This window comes from Lissotriton vulgaris, chromosome 8, assembly GCF_964263255.1.
Source record: "Lissotriton vulgaris chromosome 8, aLisVul1.2, whole genome shotgun sequence".
NCBI classification, from domain to species: Eukaryota; Metazoa; Chordata; class Amphibia; order Caudata; family Salamandridae; genus Lissotriton; species Lissotriton vulgaris.
In genome coordinates this window covers 1,425,396,826-1,425,416,599 of record NC_141696.1, presented here as the reverse complement: position 1 = coordinate 1,425,416,599, position 19,774 = coordinate 1,425,396,826, and the positions used below count along the sequence as shown (strand labels likewise).

The window sequence follows — 19,774 nt, the reverse complement described above, 5'->3', positions numbered from 1 at the left end:
CTGCTGGCACACTGAACATGCACCCAAGGCAAGCCCGTCTGAACCCGTCTGTGCCTGTGGAGCACTGAGACAGCCCTAATTGTGGCCACAGATGATAACCTAGCACTCCTTGACAAAGGAGAGACAGCCGCTCTCATGCAACGCATTCTCTCCCTATCTGAAAACTACACAATCGCCAGAACGAAGTTCCATTAATGCATTACCAGCGTCGCCAGTTGGCTGTGGAATAACTGCCTCAAGTTCAACACAGAAAAGACAAAAGTCCTGATCTTTGGCAGCCACAACTCCCTGTGGGAAGCCTGGTCGCCCACAGGATTGGTGCCCACTCCAAGCTCAACTGAGCACGCCTCTAAACTAGGTATCATCCTGGACAGCAGACTCACCATGAAGTCCCAAGTTAATGCAGTGTCATTCTCCTGCTTCTTCATTCTACGCAAGTTAAATAAGATTTTAAAGTGGCTTTCCCAAAACGCGAGATACATCAAATCAATCCCTCATCAACAGTCGACTGGACTACTGAAACATTCTCTACATGGGAATTGAGGCCCACCTAATTCAAAGACTACACACCATTCAGAACTCTGCAGAAAAACTCCTCCTGAATCTCCCTCATTGCACCCACATAACCCCCACCTCAAAAACAGCACAGCTTCCGGGTTGAGAGGAGATGCCAGTTTAAGCTCCTCACTTGCGCATTCGAGGCACTGTAGAATTCCCAAACCCACCTACATCAAACACCGCCTGCGATTACATAATCCCCCTGGACATCCCTGCTCTGCCTTACTTGTGCTGGCCCATACCATCCGCATATAATGCAGTAGAGCAAGAGAACGCTCCTTCACCTATCTCACAGTCAAAGCCTGGAACAGCCTCAGCTGCACCTCAGAACCTCCTCTACTATACAGGAGTTCCGTAGGATGTTACAAACCTTGCTCTATGACTGAGAACCTGGATCTTGTAAGCACCTGGATAGCCTCAAGGGTGACAAGTTGTGCTCTGCAAGTCAACAGATAGGAAAAAAATAAATCCTACTTTGGTTGCATCGGAAGTGAATGGCGCAGGCTTGTACTCCTTCTGCTTTTTTACCTTAGCCCCCCTCTACAGCCACACTCATATTCCTAGACCCCTTATCGGTTATATTTCCCCCCTCCCTTGGCTCACGCCCCTTCTCTCTACTAGCCTAACCTCACCACCATGCCCCGCCCCAATATCACACACACACCACCCCCACCTCGGACCCCCACCAATACACGGACCAAACTCCTGGACCATCCCATACCCTCCCAGACTTTCGAAAAATGCCAAAAAGAATCTTAAACATACATATTTAAAACAACACCCTGAAAGCCTTATCGAAGACAACTATCACAGCCCCACATCCCCCATTAAAACTAACTACATGTTCTACACCAAACGCCCCTCCAAATGGAAGAGCATCTTCCTACACCTCCTCCCAGTATCTAGCGCAATCAAAATCCCCCATGGTTTTAAACTTACCACTTCCCCTTCCTCACTCTTCCCAGGTGATATAACCATCTCCATCTACAAAACTGGAAATATCTTAATCCAAGCCTCTGAACAACACCTCTCAATTTTCGAACTCCTCTTTAGCACTCTCTCTTACCAGCTTGCACTAACCTCCCCCCCAACACCCCCTCAATCCTCCAACCTCTCAGTTCACCCCTCTAACGCCACAACCCCTAACAACCTCCCTAACAATAGCAGCTACTACCTCTCTGGCTCCTATAATAGAACACTCTCCTAACATAATACTATCCCCTCTACCGGGACCAGCCCCATCACCCATCCACAACCAAATCCCCCCACCTCCCAGATAATCACCCTACCACACTATGACACTGCTTCCAGCTTTGACTAACCCTCCACTTGAACTCCTAGCCCAACCCACACTCCAACATTATCACCCCACCACTCCTCTAATACACTCCTCCATATTCCCACACCCCACAACGACCGTCCACCTCCCACACCAAACTTCTTCCCCAGTGCACCTCCCTCCTCTCCAATCCTGCCCACAATAACTAAAAACCCCAGGTCTATGCCCTGCCCCCTACCCCCTCCAATGACACTCCTATGTCACCCCCCCCCGTACCTTCCCCTGCAGCACTCCAGTCCACTCCAACCCCCTCCACATCCTTCCTTCTTAACCTCAGCCAGACACTGCATAACTTGGACGACAATCTCATTACCCTACCTACCGATCTTACCCTACTCAGGAAAGATTTCAATCGATTCAAATCCTATAAACCCACTTTCCACCCCTCCTGCCCCCCCCCCCTTATGCTAACCCACGAAAACACTTAGGTCCCAAACATGGGTCAACTATGCCACTCCTCTCCCGCTCTCACAGACCCATATGAACCTCTAACACCTACTCTGCCACGGACCTCTCTACCCTCTGCCTCTCCTACAATAACAACCTCCCACCTAAAGGATCTCCCCCCTTCCACTCCAGTATCCCTGTTATTTTGGGAACCATTAGAATCCCAGAGCCTCCTACCTCCCTGAGACCCCCCCCCCAACTCACTAGTATTCAATTACTCACCCCCCTGCAGCCAAACCCAAACCCCTGACCTGCATGCTCGTCAACTGCCGTTCAGCTGTCCGACATGCGACTGATATCTCAGAAACCATTCTTAATGAAGATATCGATATCGCCTTGATTACTGAAACCTGGCTCAAAGACCATTCGACACCCATGATCAACCTTCTTTCCCCCCCTGGCTACTCTATTCTCAGAAGAGATAGACCTGAAAAAAACTGGGGGTGGCCTAGCGATCATTTTTAAAGAAGAATTGCAACTCTCTCCTATTAATAACACTGACAACACAACCTTCGAATACTTAGGTGCCAAGCTCAAAATGAAATGCTCCCCCACTATACGAATGCATACCATCTATCATACCCCAGGTGAACCCCTTCCCTTTGCTGAAGAATTATCCGACCTCCTCACTAAATCGTTACTCTCCAGCTCCAAAAACCTTTTCCTAAGAGATCTCAACCTCCACTGGAACGAACCTAATGACCCGGCAATCAGCCTTGTAAATAATCTCCTCGAGATCAGCGACCTCAAGCAACTCTGCCTCTCCCCTACCCATGCTAAAGGAGCCATCCTAGATGTAATCATCTCCAACCCAGATCTGACATCCCTATCTAACATCATCCCCATTGACTGGTCTGACCATCATCTCATTCTGTTCACAATATCCTTCCCTGCCCCTCCTGCCCCTAAAAAAATAAATAAAGCTACAGTCATAGTCAGAAACTTTAAACAAATCCCTCCTGGCTCACTGGAGTATCAAATCCAATCCCAACTTAGTCTCACCCCCCCACCTCTAATGCTAATAACCTCACAGAGCATTTCAACAAAACTGTAAGAGAGGTGTTAGACCAACTTGCCCCTTTGAAAACTAAAACCTTAAAAAATGCCCCCTCTAAATCCTGATTCACACCAGACCTTAACAAAGAAAGACGCTTGCTGAGACTGGCGGAAAGAACATGGAGGCAACAACCCTCCCCAAGCCACCTCACACTCCTTAGAACAGCAAGAGCTTCTTACAAAAAACACATCTTCTCAGAGAAAGCGTCATTCTTTCGTCTCCAACTCTCACGTGCCAAAAATAGACCTAGAGAACTGTTTAACATCATTAGAAACCAAACCACCCCGGCACCTCTTAACCCGATTGCCTCCACTAACAAATGCGAAGAAATTGCCAACTTCTTCTGTGAAAAAATTGAAAAAAATAGACCGCTCCTTCCTCAATATTCTACCCTCGCCTACCCCCTAACCGCCCTTAATCTCCGCACCTCTTTTACCTCCCCCTTTGAACACTTCCCTGACCCCTTCTCCCTTCCCTCACCCCGCCCGAACCCATCTCCCTTCCGCTTAAAAATAACGCCTCATGGCATAATTACCGCCCTGTATCAGAACAGGAGGTCTTGACATTTTAGCCAAAATTAAACCTTCCTCCCACACAAAAGATCCTCTCCCTTCCGCACTCATACAAGATCTCAAACATGTCATCGTCCCCTACTGGACCAACATCATCAACGCCTCCCTTTCAACCGGAAATGTACCCATCTCCCTTCAACTCGGACAAATCACTCCCATCCCCAAAAATCCCAAAGCTGACCCCAATGATCCCAATAATCCCCGCCCCATCTCCAACCATCCCCTCCTCTGCAAAGCCCTGGATAAATGTGCCCTCCTCCAACTGGACAAACACATTGATACGTTTAACCTGCTCGACCTCCTTCAATCTGGCTTCCGCAAAGGGTGCAGCACGGAAACCGCACTTCTCAACATAGTCGATGATATTCACCTAGCCTTGGATAAGGCTGATACCTACCTACTCATCCTTCTTGACCTTTCTGCTGCATTAAACACTGTTTACCACCCAACCCTACTAAACACACTCAAAAACCGCTTCGGCCTCAGTGGAACTGTCCTGAACAGGTTCACTTCCTACTTTCAACATAAAACACAACAAATTAAAATTCAAAACTGCCTCTCTAACCCAACCTCGGTCTCCCTTGGCATCCCTCAAGGATCCATCCTCTCGCCCGCTCTCTTTAACCTCTATATGGAACCCATTACCCGGATTCTCAAACAGGAAAAAATCAACTACCACCTATATGCTGATGACATCCAATTGTACTATAAAATCAAATCCTACACCTTAACTCAGCCTTAACCAAGATCCAAACCTGGTTCCACATCAATCACCTGAAACTCAACCCTAATAAAACTGAGATCATCCTCTTCTCTCCCAAAAGCAACCCACTCCCCATCCAAACATGGATCGCTGACCTTAATGCGCTAAACTGCTCTCTCTCCCTCGCCGACTCAGTTAAATCACTAGGGATCACTGTCAACAATAAACTCACACTTAATTCCCACATCAAGAACTCTGCAAAAAGTGCTCTCTTCACTCTCCACCATCTCAAACAAATTAAACCCTTTATCCCAGCTGAAGATTTCAAATGAATTATCCAGTCTCTTGTTCTATCCAAAATAGACTATGGCAATGCCCTTCTCTCTGGCACCCCCAAAATTCACCTGGCCCCCTTCAAATCTGTTCTCAACCTAGCCGCCAGGTTAACTACAAACTGTAAACGCATGGACCACATCTTCTCTGCCCTCAAAGCCCTAAAGTGGCTCCCAATTGAAGGCAGATCCTCCTACAAAATTGCCTGCATCACTCACAAAGCCCTTTACCAGAAGACCTCATCCGACCTCTCCAATAAACTGAAAAAAGCTGGCTCTGCCCGAACACTGAGAAGCTCCAACACTATCCTTCTCATTCCCGCCCTACTCAAAAAAGCTGCTTCTAAATCCCGCTCCTTCTCAGGTAAGGCCCCAGCCATTTGGAATGCCCTACCCAAAGACCTTTGTTGCAACCCCTCCTACCCCAGATTCAAAAAAGACCTGAAAATTCATCTACTCAACACATTCTGGGGAAACTAAATCCCTGATCTCCTTCCTGACAACCTCTCCTCCTCCCTCCTTAGACTTCTCCCCTTTCCCTCATTCCACCCCTCCCATCTTCCTTTTCTCACCTCCCTTCCCCCTCCCTTTACCCCCCACTACCTACTATTGTCCTTTGAATCCTCCCTGACATTCTATAAATGGTCCTATCTACAATTACTCTCGGGTCCCTGCAACTTGCTACTCTATCCCTACCTATTTGTGCCTTTAATAATTATTGTTTTGCCTATATTAGTACCTGAATTTTGTATTGATTCCAACACCTGTATAACTCATATGTGGTCAATTTATTATCATTGTTTGTTATTGTGTAATGCCTTTACTGATGTAAAGTGCTCTGATACCCTCGGGTGGAGCTAGCGCTATACAAGACCTTCAAAATGAATAAAATAAATAAATAAATAAACATATGCTCCAGAAGGCATAGAATTTGTAACAGTCCCTAAAAAGCGCTTGGGTGGGGCCAGAGTGATAGGGGTATGGTTTGTTATGGTCACGTTTATAGACTGTGCCACTCCAAGGGCAGAGTAAGACATTGGCTTATGATCTGGGCTCCCAAAATGGGAAAGTTGAATTATTGGGCGTGCCTCTTTTGGTATTGCTACCAAATCACTTAACCAAAGGGAGTGCACAAACAATACCTAACTCATTCCAGAGTGTCTGATTCTCCTACCATACGGTTTGGACCTCAGTTTGCATGTCTGCCAGGGTGCGGGCCTGGTCCACTGCACTGTGGGTCTACGGTGTTAAGGCTTGGGCTAAATCATGTGTGTTTAAACGATCACTAGTGTCCATATCAACCAAGCGGAAAAGGTAGATGTGTCTTGGCATTCTGTTAAGGTCACTTATTTGGAATACTTGTCTGTGGGGCTGATGCTGGACCTTCACTCTCATCCAGGACAAATCACGACTGGGGCTCCAACCCCAAAACAGCAGGTGTCCCAGAAGGGACAGGGGAAGGTAAGAAAGAAAGCGAAAAATCCTTCACTTCAAGACCTTGTGTAGGGAAACCTCGAGAAAGACTTCTCGTAATCTGATTGCTGACGATCTTCTGCCAGACCATTTGTTTGTCTCAGACTGGTGCTTTATACCTGTTGTCGATTCACAAGACAGAGAGAGACCATAGTTTACCGAAATGTTCAAATTACTGTACATCAACTCTCCTTACACACAAACAATCATTCAGTACAAATATTTGGGTATTTACAGTCTATTAACTTCAACCACTACTTGGGTTTCTGACCCTTACTTCAGGGCCATCCTTTACACTGGAGTAGAGAACCTCCTTTGTTGAAATTTGCTCTGAATCACTGAGTCTCTTTCTCAATACTCAGTACTGAGGAGGAGAATATACACTTGTTAGTTCCTTACATTAGATTAAAAAGGCTCCAAATAGTCCTTTCTTTCTATTCTTAGGAGTTCTAAATGTTAATTGAACACAAAGCAATGAAAAAATGTCAGCTTTTGCACTATTCTTATTTTTTGTTTAATTTTCAGGTAGCTTGGTACGGAATCCATAAAAAGTCTGTTAAAACTGCTCTTTCTGCCTTTTCTCTCTCAGGAGGAAGAGTTTCGGCACATGAGACAGGTCACAAAGGAAGAGAACACGAGCATTCAGGCAAGGAGCTTATGGGGTATCCAGGCTGGAGGTCTTTTGTCGGAAATGGAGATTTTCAAACAAGGACGGGAAGAGAGAACCACTCTCTCCAAAAGAAGGGTGTCACCGATTTTAACTAGGGAGAGTTGGGGAGAAAGGGTCAGACAATCGGTAGGCAAAAAGGGCTTCAGGGATTGAATATGGCGTTAATTGGGGCTTGAAACAACAGTTACATAAGATAGTGGGCTACAGGGGATACTGTATGGCAGCATAAAGAGTCTATGGAATAAAAGGCCTCAAGGAATGATCCATTGGAACACAGAGGAGCATTGGAAGGAATGACCCCGGAGGATGGCGATTTGAGCAACAGAACAAAATCCCAGGGCACAAATCTCAAAGAAGGACTGAGAGATCTTAGATACTTTACAGTCCCTCGCCCCCAAAAAGAGCGATCTGCCAGGTAGACATGGTGGGATAGCATGGAAGAAAGCCTCACAAAAGGCAGAGTGTGCAGACATTGGCAGTGGGTTCCTATGAATGATCTTCTGGCCCATACCCTTTCCAATCCACCAAATACAATAGACTACCCTTGACTCCCTTGGCATACAAGAATGTGATGGACCTCAAACTCCATGTGATCATCTACTCATATCAGAGGAGAGAGGCCCTCAAGACAAGCTTGAACCCGCTTCCCAATAAGGTAGAAGCAAAGGAGCATGAACTACTGATTGCATTGCCAAATCATCAGGCAATTGGAGTTTCAGTTTCAGTGGGTTGATGATCCTGAAGATAGACAAAGGACCCCAATACCTGGGCTATAGCTTACAGGGTTCTTCCATTTTAATATTCTTGGTGAAGAGCAATACCCCTTCTCCTTCTTTGTAATTAGGCTGCTAATTTTTATGTTTATTGGCTTGCACCTCCATGTGTTCCTTTGACGCTTGTAACCACTGTTCAATGTTTTTTGGGACTTGAGATAAAAGATCATTATAGTCCTGGATGAAAACTGAAAAGTTGCTTGTGGTTCTTGGTTAATCTACAGTTAGCGCTTGTGGATCATTTCCTGTTACACAGTGAAAAAGGGAAGCGCCAGTGGCACCAGGCTGAGCGATATTGTATGCAAAGTTTACTAAAGGGTGTATCTTTTCCCATTATGAGAAATTAGTGGCTAACAAACATCAAATAATCTGTTACAATATCTGATTTACTTGCTCTGCCTGCACATCAGTTTGTGGGTGATAGGCAGACAAAAGTTAGCATCAATGCCCAAATGGTGCACAAGCTCCACCAGAATTTAGAGATGAATTTGGCGCTCCTATCAGAAATTTTAACAGAAGGGAGACCATGAAGCTGCATGACATGCTGAAGGAAAAGAGGGGCTACATCCTTCGAAGTGATGAGTTTCTTTAGAGATACAAAGTGTGCCATTTAAGAAAACAGATACACAGTTACCCAAACCATAGTGTGTCCGTTGGAATTGGGAAGGCCTTTGATAAAAGCCATGCTTATGTTATGCCATGGTTATGGAGGTACTGGGAGAAGATATAAGAGTCCTTTCAAGTGGCTTAACCCAAAACGCGAGATGCACCAAGCCAATCCCTCGTCAACAGTCGACTGGACTATTGAAATACTCTCTATGTGGGAATCGAGGCCTTCCTACTTCAAAGACTGCACAGCATCCAAAACTCTCATTGCACCCACATAACCCCCCACCTCAAAAACTGCACAGCTTCTTGGTTGAGAGGAGATGCCAGTTTGAGCTCCTCACTTACACATTCAAGGCACTGTACATTTCTCGACCCGCCTACATCAACCACCGCCTGAGATTACATAATGCCCCTGGACATCCCTGCTCTGCCTTACTTGTGCTGGCCCATACCACCCGCATATAATGCATTAGAGCAAGAGAATGCTCCTTCACCTACCTCACAGCCAAAGCCTGGAACAGCCTCCACTGCGCCTCAGAACCTCCCCTACTATACAGGAGTTCCTTAGGATGTTACAAACCTTGCTCTATGACTGAGACCCTGGATCTTGTAAGCACCTGGATAGCCTTAAGGGTGACAAGTTGTGCTCTGCAAGTCGGCAGATAGGAAAAAATAAATACTACTTTTGTTGCATTGGGAGTGAAATGTGCAGGCTTGCACAAGAATTGCAACTTACATTGGCTCCAGAAGGCGGAGAATTTGGAACTGTTCCTAAAAAGCACTTGGGTGGGGCCAGAGTGAGAGGGGTATGGTTTCTACGGTCACGTTCATAGACTGTGCCACTCCAAGGGTAGGAAAAGAAATGGGCTTATGATCTGGGCTCCCAAAATAGGAAAGTTGAATTATTGGGCGTGCCAAATCACTTAACCAAAGGGAGTGCACAAACAATACCTAACTCATCCCTGAGTGTCTGATTCTGCTACCATAAGGTTTGGACCTCAGATTGCATGTCTGCGAGGGTGCGGGCCTGGTCCACTGCACTGTGGGTCTACTGTGTTACGGCTTGGGCTAAATCAAGTGTATTTAAATGATCACTAGGGTCCATATTAACCAAGCGGAAAATGCAGATGTGTCTTGGCTTTCTGTTAAGGCCACTTATTTGTTATACTTGTCTGCAGGGATGATGCTGGACCTTCACTCTCATCTAGAACGAATCACGACTGGGGCTACAACCTCAAATCAGCAGGTTTCCCAGAAGGGACAGGGGAAGCTAAGAAAGATCCTTGACTTCAAGACCTTGTGTGGGGAAACCTCAAGAAAGTCTCCTCTTAATCTGATTGCTGAGGATCTGCTGCCAGACCATTGCTTGTCTCAGACTGGTGCTTTATACCTGCTATTAATTCACAAGAGAGAGAGAGACCTTAGATTGGATCCAAGGTTGCAGCTACATTTTTCTTATCCATAGTTATGCCTTCTGGGGAGAGAAAATACCCTCAAAATCTATTGTGGACGTATGGAAGGTACATTTTTCAAGTTTAGCACACATATTGTTTTCACAGAGACATTGTAGAATGGCCCAACGCGAGTTACAATGTCAGTCAAATTCTGGGAGTGAGGGTGGCATCTCTGTGCATAATGACACATATGTGCAATAAGCTTCTTCGGACCTCGTTAATAAAGAAATGGAAGACCACTGGGGCTTTACCAAGTCTGAACGGCATTACTATGTACTCAAAGAGGCTGAACTAAGTTTTTAAGGTTGTCTTTCATTCATCTGCTTCTGTAACTCAGATGAGGTAGTAAGCCCCTCACAGTTCCAATTTGCTGTAAATGGTTACATTCCACATCTGATCAATAGATTCAGGACCAAAGGTAAAGGGTAGCAACTTTTTACCATGACTTTGTTAAGCACCCTGTAATCAATACTTGCACAATTTGTCATTCTTTTTAAAGGACAAAGAACAATGCGGAGGATACAAATAAAGACGAATGGTGGAATAAACCAATTTCAAGTAACTCACCCAGATAGCTCTTTAGATGATGAGTTTTTGAATCGGACAAGGTTTAAATTCTATCACACTGTGGAACGGCCCCAGGAATCATGTTGATTCTGCAGTCAAACTCCCTAAGGGAAGGTAACTGAGTGGCCTTTTTTGTCAAAGACATCCTGGTAGTCTTGATATTTGATGGGTAGATCCGGGATAGTTCCCTGGTCAATAATTGCTCAGGTCAAAGGAGATATTAGGTCTTGAGCCGGTTTATAGCACATGGATTGATAATGCCCCAAACCCAATACCCAGCCTTGCCACAATAGAGGCATAGATCTAACTTTTGCCTTCGCTCTTTTCCCTCACTTTATAAAGGAACTAAGATCCCTCTCATCACTATAGGTTCCCCGGTATCAGGGACCATACTGTCTACTTCTTTCCTGTCTGTCTTTATTACAAGGAATTTAGTCTCTCCTTGGGGTAGTTTGCCTCTTCTCTCATTTAGTCGGTAATCTACTTCGAAAACGTGGTCTATAAACTCAGAGAAATTTGTTGGGCAGTCGACAATATTAGCTAGGGACACATTTAAAATGGGCCTCAGCCCCCTATAGATGAGGGAAGTCGTTTTTTTCTCTGGCCATTGGCTCTCAGCAACTAGTCTTACCATCAGCAGGAGCCCAGGTCTAGTTCTCCACCTACCTCTGTTGGCCCTGTGCCAGCTCCATGATCCTTGTTTTTCCAGGCCCTCTCACCTCTGCTGCATTCTTCTTCTTCTTCCTGCTTCTGTGCCACTTCTTTCTCGAGCCTATTTCTTCATTTTCACCTTGTTCCGACATTCTCTCATCTCTCTTTTGCTTTTGTTCTGCCCTCTCTGGGCACTTTTAGTCTGCTTTTGCCCCTTTATGCCCTTTCCCCGTCCCTTTCTCCAGCCTTCTTGTACCTCCCCCTCGCCTTCCTGCATTTTTGCCAGCCCCGCCCACTTCCTCCTAGTACCCCTCCTACCTCCCAGGACCTACTTAATGGCAGCTGCAGCTGGTCCATGCAGCTTACACGCTGCTGGCACACTGAACATATGCCAAAGGAAAGCCCTCAGTGCTGCCATAGATGACAGCCTAGCACTTCTTGACAAAGGAGAGACAGACGCCCTCACGCAACTCATTGTCTCCCTCTCTGAAAACTCCACCATCGCCAGACCCAACATCCATGAGTGCATGACAAGCATTTCCAGTTGGCTGTGGAATAACTGCCTCCGGTTCAACACATGCAGCAACAGCTCCCCATGGGAAGCCTCCTGGTTGTCTACAGAACTGGGGCCCACTCCAAACTCAATAGAGCACGCCAGGCACCTTGGTATCATCCTGGACAACAGATTCACTATGAAGTCCCAAGTCAACACAGTGTCATTCTCTTGCTTCTTCATCCTGGCATGTTAGATAAGATTTTCAAGTGGCTTCCCCAAAACCCGAGACGCACCATCACCCAATCCCTCGTCACCAGTCGACTGGACTACTGAAACACTCTCTACTTGGGAATCGAGGCCCACCTACTTCAAAGACTACAGACCATCCAAAACTCTGAAGCAAGACTCATCCTGGGTCCCCCTCATTGCATCCATATAACCCCCCTCAAAAACTACACTGCCTCCTAGTTGATAGAATAGATGCCAATTTGAGCCAATCACTTATGCGTTCAAGGCACTGTACGATTCCGGACCCGCCTACATCAAGCCTTAGATTCCACAAACCCTCTGGACATCCCTGCTCTGCCTTACTCATGCTGGCCCATACCCCCCTCATATAATGCAGCAGAGTAGGAGAACACTCTTTCACCAACATCACACCCAAAGCCTGAACCGATGTCTGGCTGCACCTCAGAACCTCCCCTACTATACAAGAGTACCCTAGGATGTTTCAAACCTGACTCTTTGACAGAGACTATGGATCCTGCAAGCACCTGGATAGCCTCACGGGTAACAAGTTACGCTCTGCAAGTCAACAAATTGGAAATAATAAATACTACTTTGGTTGCATCGGAAGAGAATGCCCCAGGCTTGCATAAAAATTGCAACTGACATTGGCTCCAGAAGTCATCGAATTTGGAACTGTCCCTAAAAACACCTCTCCTGTGGGGCCAGATTGAGATGGGTAGGGTTTGTCACGGTCAAGTTCATAGGCTGTGTCACTCCAGTGGTATTGAAAGACATGGGCTTATAATCTGGGCTCCTAAAATGTGAAAGTTGAATTATTGGGCGTTTCTCTTTTGGTATTGCTCCCAAGTCACTTAACCAAGTGGGGTGGCGCTAATGATACCTAACTCTTCCCTGAGTGTCTGATTCTCCTGCTGTAAGGTCTTGATCTTGGTTTGCATGTCTGCCAGGGCTCAGGCCAGGACTAGTGCACTAGGGGTCTTTTTTGTTAAGGCTTGGGCGAAATCATGTGTGTCTATATGATCACTGGGGTCCATATCATCCAAGCGGAAAAGGCAGTTGCAGCTTGGCTTTCTGCTAAGGCCACTTACTTGGAATACTTGTCCGTGGGGATGATGCTGGATCTCCACTCTCCTCCAAGACAAACGCAAATCAGCAGGCATCCCAGAAGGGAAGGCCGGAAGGTAAGAAAGAAAAAGATCCTAAACTACATGATCTTGTGTAGGAAAACCTCCAGAAATACTTCTCTTAATCTGATTGCTGAGGGTCTTCTGTCAGACTGATTCACAAGAGAGAGACCTTAGTTTACCTAAAGTGTTTAGGTTAGTATACATCAACTCTCCTTACACACAAACAATCTTTCAGTAAAAATATCTGCATACTTACAGTCTATGAACTTTAGCCACTACTTGGGTTTCTGACCCTTACTTTAGAACCATCCTTTACACTGGAGTAGAGAACCTCCTTGCTTTAAATTTGCTCTGAATCACTGAGTCTCTTTCTCAATACTGAGTAGGAGAGGATAAACTTGTTAAATCCTTACATTAGACTTTAATGGCTCCCAAGAGTTAGTCCCATGTTTTCTATTATTAGGAATTATAAATGTTAACTAAACACGAAGAAAAGAAAAAACGGCAGCTAGTGCACTAATCTTAGTCTTTGTTTCATTAGGTTTCGGCTACCGTCCCACTGCGTAAGCAGTGGGTGGGCGGAGCCGAAATCTTTTGTTAGTAGTAGGGGGGCCTGAACACGCCCCTCTTCTTCATTGGCTGGCCTCGTAAATGCTGGCCATCCATTGGAGGAGAGGAGCGTCACTGAGTTCGGGGCCCGCCTAGACGCGATTCGGGGGCGTTTCCGTGTCTTTTTTTAAGTCACGCCCTCTCCTCTTCCCATTGGCTGGAATTTTACCTTCCAGCCAATGGGAAGGGGAGAGCACGCAAACACGCCCCGAATCCCGAAATGACCTGTTGCTGACTTTTTTTTAATGGGGTTGGAAGGCGTGACAAATACTCAACCTATATGTGGCACTGGAGCACTTTACACCGAGCACCAGTTACATTAATACAATCATTTTTTATAGGCGAGGAGGGATTGAATTGCCCAGAATCACATGACGTTGAGCTCACACGGGAAATCGAACCTGCTTCCCAGTTCCCTGTCGACAGCTCTGGCTGTAATTCGACATCTCTCTCAGATAAACAGCCTTCAATCATGGAAATGCCACATAAAAAGCAAACTGATAACTTGGCACAGTAAATTCGCTGAACACGATTTCTACGGAAAAAAAATAAAATACTGTGAATGAGGGGCAGGTTCTCAATCGGACCGGCAGTTGACACAGAATATGACGTTAGACTCTCTTTGTTTATACTCGTCGTTCTCAACATCCCAAACGAACCGTACAATGGCTGCCCTCAACAGCAGATATACTTGTGACGCTCTATGGCCACTTATTTTTAACAGGAATCCCGAGGCAAAACATGGTCACCCTGTGTGCAATCCCTACAACACAGTGCTTAATTTGTGCCGGTGCTTAGCACCGGCACTTATTTATCAGGGCCGGGTCTATACCTCGCCTCTGCACGTGAAATGGTATTGTGCCAAAGTAACTATAATTACCTTACTAACTCACGTAAAACCGTGGTGTTGTCTCCCGAGTCCCCGGTGAAGCGTGTTTCGCCAGTGAGAGCCAGTAATAAAATGATTCCAAATGCAAATTTGTCTAACGCCCTTAGTTCATTGTTGCCGGTGGGCGGGACACTGATTGGACTAGATTTGCTTCTGCCTGGGGTAGGGTCTGTGCGGCAGCGTGCGTAGATCTTTTTTAAAAACACCACACGTCCACGCCCCAGCACACACTCACTGCACGAGTCACCGGAAGTTCTGTCCGACGTCGAGGACAGGCTGCAGGCAGCACCAGATCTGTAAGTAGAAAAAAACAATGCTGTTTGCTAATAAACAGACTTACTTGGTATGAAGTGAAGAGAACCCAGTCCGAGGCCTGCTCTGAGGAATTATATTTCCGGCGCCGGGCACTGTGTGCCATTACAATGCTGGAAGGAGGAGGCTGGAAGAACAGGCAGGGTCTTTTAACCTCTAACGTTTATTCATAAAAATGTATTGTTTTTCTTTTTCGTTACGTTTTTCATCTCTCCACGGTGTGCATTGCAATATGGCAGCAGGCGCCAGTTGAAAATGTATTTCTATCCTAGCGTCGTCATCAAACCTTGTGGTTGTTTGTGCATGCAGCGGTGCAGTTGTGGTCACTGGTTCCTGATGTGGCACATGGGGTACGGACCTGTTGAGCGGTGGGATATTCCATCTAGTTCTGAATTGCCTCTCTCACTTAGTTTGCTGGTGATGTTTATTGAGCTTGAGTGATGTTATCCACGTGGTCTGTGTTTGATTTGCTGGATGGCCCGAGGCCCTGGAGGCCCGTTCTGTGCAGAGTTAAGTCAGTGTGGCAGTACTGTGGTGACCAGATTCTTTCAAATCTGTCGTGCTGTGGAACAGGGGGGTGCGCAACAGTTGTAGATGTTCAGCATTTTCATCTCTTTTTCCAGTCAATCAGAGATCAGACTTTTAACACTAATCAAGGGTCAGGTAATCTTACCAGTCGGATGAAACCTGCTCCTAAAACGAAATTTGAATTCAAGGAGCAAGCATGGTCTGTGTGAATACAAATTAATCATAACCATAAAAACAAAGTATTTTGGCTTAATTAAATCAGAGGAAACGCTTAGAATAATCACATAAGCTAAACATTGGCCCACTTAACTTCACTTGGACAATGACAGACATCTCTAAAAGGACGTGAAAAGCACAGAAGTGAATGACACTGCGTGGCACACGCCAGTGTGATGTAGTGATGCTTTCAGAAAAATAATGCTTGAGAGAGGACCGATACTAAATGAAGTCAGTCACAGCCATGAGTCTGTAACAGACTTCCAAGTTCCAACCCGACTACCCCAGTGAGTTATGCTGCATAACAAGTGACTCGATGGAAAACAAATCTCATATTCCACATATTGTTCATATACAGTGCTGCTCCCCTCAGCCAACCAATACCTAATTTACAAAAGCATATTAAACAATATGGATTTCATTTTTCTTTCTAGATTCCTTACTTTTTCCACACGCTACTGGCCAGCGTGTGATCAAATGAAAGGGGCAGGAAGCAGCTTGGTTACCTCGGAGCAGAGGCTGGGTATGAGTAAATAGGGAACAGCCAGGCCTAGATGGAAGTGCTCTTCTCTTACTGCAGGGTTCACAGTGGAAAGTTTTATTTGTCAGGTAGTGAAGTCCTTCTGCTCTCATTGCAGTGCAACCTTCGCCCAGTGGCACTGACACCCGCTCCATAGCCGCCAAGGTTTCAGATTCCTAAGAGTGTCATTCTCATGATTTCATTCAATTCAGTGCAATTATGAGTGTCGTTCCAATGACTAGGAATTACCACTTCTGGCGAGAAAAATCAAGCAATGAAGACGAGATAAACACACAAATATCAGGCCTTGCACAAAATTTGTGAATCAAGATTGTATGGACCATATGTTTTGCGCTGAATCAACACCCTTTATTAAAGCACCCGCTACATTATGCTCCAAAACAGGGCATTACACGTCCATGATTGTTCAAGACCTTTGAGCAATATTTGTAATTTTTAAGACAAGGTCATGCTGAAAATGTACTCTATCTCTGGAGCAGAAATATTTCTCTAGTGTGGCCTGCAACACAACCTTTCTATAATTCTTTAGGCCTCCATTTCTTACTCCCAGAAGTCATTACATTGAAGTTTATTTTTCAAGTTTGGGACCTCCTATCAAAACCTTACTAGGAGGAAGGCTCCCTGGCTGCAATTTAGATTGGGTATTACATCTGACTTTTAGCAGTGCTAGTTGAGGATGTGGGTGAAGCCAATGGAATAAGTGGGTGGAGGCAGTGGAGGAAGTGGGTGGAGCCGGCAAAAAGTAGGTGTGGCCTCTGACAAACATTTGAGCACCTGCACTTCATATTTTACAAATTAAGCACTGGTACAACATGTCCTCCGCCTGCGAGGCTTCGATCGTAAAGCGCTGCTGTTTTCTCGCTTTACGGTTTGACGACGCAGTTGTCGTAAGCCGGTGAGTCTGACTGTACTCCTGGGCCGCCTCTGGTGCGCAGGTGATCGGTCTCTTGGCCTTTAGTCGCAATCTGTCAGAGGTCTCAAGTCAGGAAGATTCCTGTCACCATGGACCCAAACCGGATCATCCAGGCTCTTAAGGGTACCATAGACCCCAAGTTACGGATAACAGCGGAGAATGAACTTAACCAGGTAGCGAACTGAGCGGAGAAAGCGGTAAACGCACAGGAACTAGCTGGGGGAAGAGAGGTCTGGGATTGTGTGTTGCTATCCTGCTCATTGCCCATCATCACTTTAGCTCCTGCGCACACCCTCTTTCCCCATCTCGTATAATGGCCCATTCTCTTGATTTTATGCCAAGACGACCCCCCATTCCCTCCCTTCTGTCCTCCAATCCTCGCTTCATGCCCTATTGTCCCTCATCCATCCCATGCATGTGTATCATTGATCATTTTAAGGCACAGGATATCCCTCATCAACTGCAACAGGTACACAGTTCTGTGCATAGGAAAGTGCCCACGGTAGCATATTGGCACCGCGAGCATAACTTGCTGGTACCATTAATGAGTCACCTCTTACTATTGTTCCTCCCCTCTTCCCCCGAGAGCGAGCTCCCTGTTGTGGAGCGAATTATACCAATTGCAATGTATGAACGTGAAGTGTCAGTGTAAATTGCAACAGCAGGATCTGAGTGTTTTGTCCAGAATATGATGAAGCGTAGGTACTTGAGGGTCAATACCACGTCTTGGCTGGTCGAAACATCAGTGCTTACACAACCACTTTTTAATTTTAAGTTACAGTTTGGGAACGTAAAGCATCAGCGTTTAGTTTCAAGTTTTCTAGTTCTGCGCTGGACCATAAGACCAGCCTTTGGAACAATGACCAGTGTACTAAGACAGAACATTTTAAATTAAAATGCTAGGGACCCAGAAAAAAGTGCAAGGCTGTATGGCCATAAGAGCTGGCCTAATGTCTCTCTTCCGCAGTTATTTCTCACTCTGTCATTCTGAGTTACTTTGAGATGATGGAGGGCAGTGGTTGCTTATATTGGTGAGGGGGTGTCGTTTAAAGTAATAGTTAAACATTATTTAATTTACAAATAGCAGTAAAATTAGTTTGTGTGCACTTACGGGCCTCATGGGACACTGACAATATTTGCTGAGTAAGGACCCTTACCTTTCTGATTATGAATGTTTTTTTTGCCAGTGATCCACTGAAAACAGGCAGGGGTCCAAGTATTCTGTGTTTCCAGAGGAAGTAAATTGCTTCAGAAGTAAATTACTTCAGTTTAAATTACTGGAATTTAAATTAGTTAAACTTCATCTAAGTTTAAATTATATTTAGAAAGTAAAACTTTAAAATGCTTCTGGATCACAAATGACTGGCAAATAATGTAAGCGCCTCTAGCAGTGCAAAGATGGTTCAGAATGATGTAGGAGAGTGGGGAGCGCTTGAAATCTCTGTGTTAAGCTCAGCAGTTTCTGTCAAAACAAGTTTACTTTTCTGAAACCTGATGCTCAAAGCATTCGATCCATGATGCAGTTAGTGATATACAACTGTTTTGAATACCCTGTCTAAAAGTATCCAGTAGTTTATGCTGCCGCTCATTACAAGAACCATTTAACCGTAGTGTTCTAATGGCTCACCATAAGTTAAGCAACATGTCGGTCGAAACCCACAGTAGTTCAGTCTCTGTTGTGTGCTAGTGTCTGAATCAAGACTTGGTGGGGAAAGACATTGAAATTGTTCTAGACATGTCCAAAATGAACAGTAAAACCTTCATGATTTGATGTATATGACTTCTAAGAACTACTGCTTTTTAAACCAACATTTTTATTTGTGTTTTTGGTTAGTGTGTCTCACGAATATTTAGACCCTGACTCCGACAGCACATGCACTGCATGCGCTCTCTCTTGCAAGAGATATTGTGTTTAACAAGGGGCATGCAGCCTGCTCAATACTTGGCATTCATTGGATTCATTGTCACTCTTATTTGCTGCCTTATAATTGGCCAGCGCATGTTGGCTTTACTTCTTCTTTCGGATTGGGCATGGACCAAGTTCTGATTGGTTCTGCTTGCTTGCTGTCCTTCAGCTGATCATGCGGTAATTGAGGCTCTACTTTTATTATTTCTTCTTCATTATTTAGCCTCTTGCCATATGTCACATACACTTAAAGGAAGCAATTATCTCCTTTGAATTTGTTTATTATGACAACAGTAGTTATCTGCTTTTATTGTGACAACAGATGATATCTGCTTCCAAATTAATTTTTATTAAGACATGGATGAAATTACTTTCTTTATGTGATAGATTTTTTTTGCCAAATTACATTTTTTTTCTTTTTCACACCTGGGGAGACTAACTGATTTACTCAAATCACAGGGGTATTGTGCTGAGACCTAACAAGCGTTGGGAAAGCCAATAGGTCTCGTATTTGAGACTATTGGCTCTGTCATTGCATTTTGTTCATGCTGTAAAGGAAAACGCATTGCCAATGGTTTTATAGCCCTGCTGTGTAGCAGCACTGCTAAAAAGTTTAACAAACAAGCATTTACAATGCAACGGTTTCGCCTTTGGAAAAGTTAGAGCTACTGGCAATGTAAATGACAATGCCATTTATTTATCTGTTTTCAAAACCAACACATAAAAACAAATTTTGTCATTTACAATGCCAATAGCGCAAACTTTTCCAAAGGCGAAACCGTA

General features: G+C 45.1%; 1 protein-coding gene across 9 annotated transcripts in view; it reads left to right on the top strand.

Annotated features, from left to right (window-relative positions):
- LOC147698863 (uncharacterized) overlaps positions 1–19,774 on the top strand; it is a 171,392-nt gene that overhangs the window by 78,142 nt on the left and 73,476 nt on the right. For 7 of the 9 annotated variants that reach the window (XM_086935471.1, XM_086935475.1, XM_086935476.1 and 4 more), the window contains exon 2: positions 7,071–7,127. The exons of the other annotated variants lie outside the window; for them this stretch is intronic. In XM_086935471.1, the coding sequence (XP_086791597.1) occupies positions 7,071–7,127 (57 nt within the window). The remainder of the gene's footprint in view (positions 1–7,070; positions 7,128–19,774) is intronic. 9 annotated transcript variants of the gene reach the window in all.